The 6,301-nt window shown below is 35.5% G+C and overlaps 1 protein-coding gene across 1 annotated transcript in view; it reads left to right on the forward strand.

The window, feature by feature from the left end:
- The window catches only part of LOC121866860 (voltage-dependent calcium channel subunit alpha-2/delta-3-like), a 124,317-nt gene that overhangs the window by 47,457 nt on the left and 70,559 nt on the right, over positions 1-6,301 (forward strand). The window contains exon 8 of the mRNA XM_042366595.1: positions 1,501-1,512. Coding sequence (XP_042222529.1) covers positions 1,501-1,512 — 12 coding nt within the window. The remainder of the gene's footprint in view (positions 1-1,500; positions 1,513-6,301) is intronic.

Here is a 6,301-nt window from a genome sequence, read left to right on the forward strand (position 1 = left end):
ACTATTGTTACGGGTTATACACTAGGGGGGGTATACTATTGCTCCCAGTTATACACTAGGGGTATACTATTGTTCCGGTTTATACACTAGGGGTATACTATTGTTCCGGGTTATACACTCGGGGTATACCTATTGTTTCGGTTTATACACTAGGGGTATACTATTGTTCCGGGTTATACACTCGGGGTATACCTATTGTTTCGGTTTATACACTAGGGGTATACTATTGTTCCGGGTTATACACTCGGGGTATACCTATTGTTTCGGTTTATACACTAGGGGTATACTATTGTACCTATTGTTCCAGGGTATACACTAAGGAGGGTATACTCTTCCTGGGTATACTCTAGGGGTATACTACATGACTAGTTAATGTTCCCTTGTTCAGTATTGACCACCACACATGACATCCTCTCAAGCCCATAGGTTCGTGGTAACTTTCCAACATCATCGTCTTCTCCAATTAATAATGTTGCCTACAGTGTAACCCAACCCCTCCCAACCTCCCTCCCTCTCCACCTCACCCTCCCCCCCCCTTGTTGTGGACCCCCTCCCCCCCCCCCTTCAGGTACACACACACACACCAGCCACTCAAGTGTTCCTTTTTGTTATATGTTTTGATTTGATTATCTTTTTAATTTGTTTTGGATCTTGTTAAATATTATTGTCTTAGTTATCACAATCCCTTATCCACCTTAACCTAATCATTATTAAATATGTAATTGGTGAAGAAGCCAAGTTAATTATCCTCGGGTTGATTAGTTAACTCATTTTAGATAACGATTAAACAGACGTAAGCAACTATATTATAATTATCATCCACACCCAAAAAAAAAATACTTAAACAATAAACAAAGTAAATATAAAAACAATATACAAACCATAACATATATTTACTTTTTTTTTAGGATTAATTTTCAGAACGGGTTTATGTGAGGTTCATCTGATATTTTTATTATTATTTTTTTTCTTTATCATCATCGTATAAGACAAATGGATGTTAACTATGGGTAAAACCGAAGATTATAGTGTAGTTATAACCAGGTTGTTGATGTGTGAATTATATAACCTCGGTGCTGACTGGAGGCTGAATGAAATATATAACTCACAATCCCCCCATCCCCCCATCGCCCCCCCCCCCTTCTCTTATATGACAAAATGTAGCCCCCCCCCTCCCCCTATATTATATAAATAGTTGGAGAACCTTTAAAAAAATATAGCACTAATGTTTCTTATATATTTTTTTAATTTAGTCTATACTGTTTTTTTTTTCCTTGTTGTTTCCTCCACTATGAAAGATTAAAAATGTGTTTTAAAGTATTTTTGAATTCACCTTCCGGTCAGTTCCTAAAAAAAAAAAAAAGGAGATTTTCCTTAACGAGTGATTCAAAAAAAGAGACAAAAATGTGAGCTAACTCTATTCCTTATGGCAACATTGTTTTTGTTTTTTTCTTTCTTCTCTCCTTCCATGGCATAAACTCTGTGCTTTGCTCGTCACAGTCCAACAGTAAGGTAGGTAGGTTTCCTGGCCAATAGAGATCGCCCGCCCGCCCGCCCCTCCTCCTCCCACCCCACGCATGCCTGTCACAACACTGCACAGAGTCCTACTTGATGTTCTCAATGTTAACCACAGTGTGTTCTTCTACCTCACCACCTGCAATGTTTTCCTCTGTATAATATTTTTTGGGGGAGGTCAGGTTGTCGGCGCCTTAGCAGTTTCTTAAGGAATGGAAAAAAAAAAATATATATATATATATATAAATACTGTATAGTAAAACTTCTATTTAACGGACTATATTGAGAAGAAAGTCCATGATATTGAGAGTCCCTTAGATATGAAACCTCCATATAATGAACTACATAGAGATCAAAGTCCGTTATGTAAAGAGTCTGTTAAATAAGGAAATAACAGATTACATGGAGAGAGAAATCCTTTATATGGAGGTTTCACTCTAATTATTTCTCTTGTTATTTTTATATAATTTCAGCTTCGAGGATTATCAATAACCAATAACTCGATATTAATGTTTTCTTTTTCTTTTTTCAATTTTGTCTCTAGGTGAATCGTCTTCGTTCTGAAACCTCTCTTTTGTAACATTGTGTAAACTAAGAGGAAATATTTGCTATTGTATTTATGAGAAAAATAAAAGGCATAATAGTTATTTAGGAAAATGATGCTTGCCATCGTTGAGATATGACAATAGAAGTGTCGTAGTTACATAGGAGGACCATAGTTAAGATAGGTATGGGTATGCTGTACATAATTACTGTATATCCCGACTATGTATCTGAGTGTATATAGTAGTTACCTACAGCGTGGTTGAGTATTTCAAAGTCGTATGAATTATCCTCTATATAAACACCACAGTTGATTCTGTCGTCAAATACAACACTAAAAAAGAATCACATTAACTTTGCTCTCCTTCATCAGTAGTAGTAGTAGTAGTAGTAGTAGTAGTAGTAGTAGTAGCTGTAGTAATAGTATTAGTGGGAATAACAAATCTTTCAAATTTTATCCTTGCTCTGATTATTCTTCCACAAACACACAAACTCCCACGACTTGCACAACACTCTGGGATCTAGATAAATGAAACACAATGTAAAAAAAAATTACTACAAACTAAAAAATGAGACAAATTTATACAGCCACACTTAAGTCATTGCACTAAATGAGGTTAGGTCATTGCAGTCAAGACACCTCACTCACTGGATGAATACACTGTACTCAAGGGTGTTTACAGCTCACAGTTCTGTCTCAGTTGTAAGAAATAATCACATGAATCAGTTTTGCCATACCTAACATGACAAGAAAAAAAGAAGAGAAATAACTCAACAAACTTATATACAAGGGGTGATCAAAAAGTTCGGTGAATGATACAGCTACCAAGGAATGAGTGAATGGTGATTCGGCTTATCTACAGGGCTTACATCATCCACCATCCTAGTTGCCACCAGCCACTACTACAGTACCCACCCGTGTGCCGTGGCATGGCGTTACCACTTGAAAACAGTCTTCTTGCTTATGGCTTCATCTGCATAAACTGTTTCAAGCATGTTGTTTGTTTCTATCGCCTTCTTGCCAAGCTTAAATCAAAATTTCATGTTTGAATGTCGCTCAAACTGGGACATTTCTACAAATGCACCAGATGCCGTAATCACCTACTCATTCAAAGCTATGCCATGGCTCACTGGCACATACTGTAATAGTGTCTGATGGCTGGTGGCAACTAGGAGGGTGGATGATGTAGAGCCCTGCCCAAAGGCCTAATCACAATTCACTCATTCCTTCTTAATGTTACCATTCACAGAACTTTTTGATCACCCTTTGTATATATGTAAACCAACCCACTACATAAACTAAACATTAAGTACACACTAACATGGAACACAAAATATGTATTCAACACATATTACAGAAAAAGTATTTTTTGGGGCCCATGAACTTCAAAATGAACACTATGTTTCCTGTTGTCTTGGCAGGGTTGTCAAAATCCTTCCTCCGCTGTGTTATACTGTCTCATACAAAATCGTAGGAATACTTTTTTCGAGTGAGTATGCCACACCACTCGATGAACTTTTCGACTATATTGATTATATTCTTAGATACACTTGATTAACACTGACTACACATGTTCTTAACTTGTCATTACACTCAAATGTCTTACTTATCACCGTTATGCTTATTGCCTGATGATGAGAGAACTTTGCAATAAGAACGAACTGAGAAGCAGGTGTATTACAGGTATCTGGTGAAATTGACCCTCTTATTCTAGAGGTTAGGCTAGGTTAGATTAGGCTATAGTTAGGTTCGGTTGGGTTAGTTTAGGTTAGGTTAAGTAAGGTTACATTAGGTTGGGAAGTTATCAGAAGTTAGAAACCATTAAAACTGTGGATACAATTGACCAAAAGGCTTAAGTGTTGCCATTATCCAACACTGTGTGGTCAAGACTATCCAGCACCGCCACGTGTTTCATCTGTAAACAAACCTGAAAAACCTCTTTGTACCGAGCTCCTCAACCACGTTTCGCTATGCTCATACGTGCATGAAACTAGTAGTGACAACTGTTCTCTCTCTTACTCTATCCTTCTCTCTCTTTCTATCTCTCTCTCACTCTTTATCTGTCTCACCTCCGCACTACTTAGTCGACGCACTGGTTACCCAATGCATTGATTAATCGTACGCATGAGGTAATTGACTTGGATAATGCAGGTAAACTCACGCATGGATTAACTGACGCACAGGTACTTTTTTTTTTACCGAATGCATGGGTTTGAACGCACCAGTCACACACACACACACACACACATACACACACACACACACACACGTACATTTTTCATATTTTTTCTTCTTCATTTTCCTTTACTTCTTCTCTATTTTTCACTTCTCTCTATCTCTATTAATCTATCATTAGGAATCTGTCTATGCGTATTACAACACTCGTACATTTATCTTACTCCTGCCTCTGATTTACCACATGTAGACGACTTCTTAAAGAGTTAACTGTTTATATCTGAATCAAGTGTTTTTTTGTTTTTTATACATATTTTTACTGAGTTTTATGTTTGTTTGTTTTTTCACTGTTTTTGTTTGTTTGTTTGTTTGTTGATGGGAATTAATCACAGTTGTTTTGTAAATCTCACGAAATTCTACAATTATATAGGTTAATTATTACTTAGTATTTATCCTCTTTGTTTGTTTGTTTGTTTGTTTGTTTTGGTTGTATTCTTTCTTTAGTTCTAAGCTCTGTTCTGAATCGAAATTTTTCCTCCCCTTTTCTTCATGTTTATCTCTTTCTTTTCCTTATTACCTCAAATCTATTCCTTTTCGAACCTGTCCGGACCTTTCACCTGTATATAAAAAAGAAGATATTTATATAGCAAATTATCTCTAATATTTCATTTTACATTTTCAGCTTCAGTGAAATGATTCATCTTCTTGCTGTACAATATCCCACTGTTACAATATGACTCTCTCTCTATATATATATATTTTGCTATTTTTTATTATTATTATTAATCATTCCTCAGACAAATCTATATTCACTTGAGGCACAACGATAGACGCACTTCATGGCACCTACAGGCTTAATCTTCCTGTTCATGACTTGAAATAATATAAATTTTTCATGGCTTCTCTTGGCACCTCTTGGTATAACCTCTTGATAAGCTCTTGGAAAAAAAATATTTTCGAGTTTCTGTCAATTATAAGTAAAAAAAAAAAGTAACTTAACACTGAAAAAAAAATGGTATATGTTATTTTCTTCTTAATCTTCAAGTCGTGAGAAGGAATGTAAGTCTCACTGTTCCTCTTTAGTACTGCACTTCTGCCCTAGACACCAGAGTTCTCACAGGGGGAAGAGAAACATGGATGGTTAGTGATGAGAAAAAATAAGTCTTCACCCCAGTTATGATAATTGATATAAGTCTTATAATAACGACTAAAGGATTAATGTTTATTGTGCTATAAGTCTAGAAATTCTCCAGAGATAAATTAGTTATTGTTGTGTTAAGTTATTGAATTTATTAAGGCTTAATTATATATTTAGTTGTTTAATTAATTCTAAACACAAAATTACACTGATACTCTCAGCTCTGATCACTGTTACGATTACCTGTTACGATTACCTGTTACGATTACCTGTTACGATTACCTGTTACGATCACCTGTTACGATTACCTGGTACGATCTCCTTTTACGTTTTCCTGTCACGCTATCCTGTTATGATTACCTTTTATGATTACCTGTTGCAATCGCCTGTTACGATATGAAGTTAAAGTAAGCGAAATATTTCCTTAACTTTCTCTAATTAAATGATTATGGTTAAGGTAAAGATCAGGTGTACCTGTTTTTTGTGTTTAGTTTGAATTACAAAAACTGGTATATAGTTAAATCTTGAATTATGAGGAGTTTTTGACCGTATATTAGTTAATTAACCCTGGATAATAATAAATAATAGCACTAATAACAATACAGTCATGAAGGTGTTTAATTAATTAAGTAAACCTAATCACTGTTCAGTTCAGTAAATATTCGTTTTATATAATTACTCTTAAATGGTGTTAATTATCTTCAAGGTGACAACTTCCCTCACCAATTAGAAATAAAATTGAAAAAAAAAGTAATATAAACTTAATCTAAAAAGCCTCTGAGTTATGTAAAGTCAATCATATGGGAGACGTAACGAGAGTATAGTATGGGGCAGCATCTTGTAGGTGAAGACGATGACTGAGAGACACAAGATCTCATCGTCCAACACACAGTCTCCTTCCCCTGTGAGATATATGCCTTTATTTCTAG

The sequence above is a fragment of the Homarus americanus genome, unplaced genomic scaffold, assembly GCF_018991925.1.
Source record: "Homarus americanus isolate GMGI-L3 unplaced genomic scaffold, GMGI_Hamer_2.0 scaffold29851, whole genome shotgun sequence".
NCBI lineage: Eukaryota > Metazoa > Arthropoda > Malacostraca > Decapoda > Nephropidae > Homarus > Homarus americanus.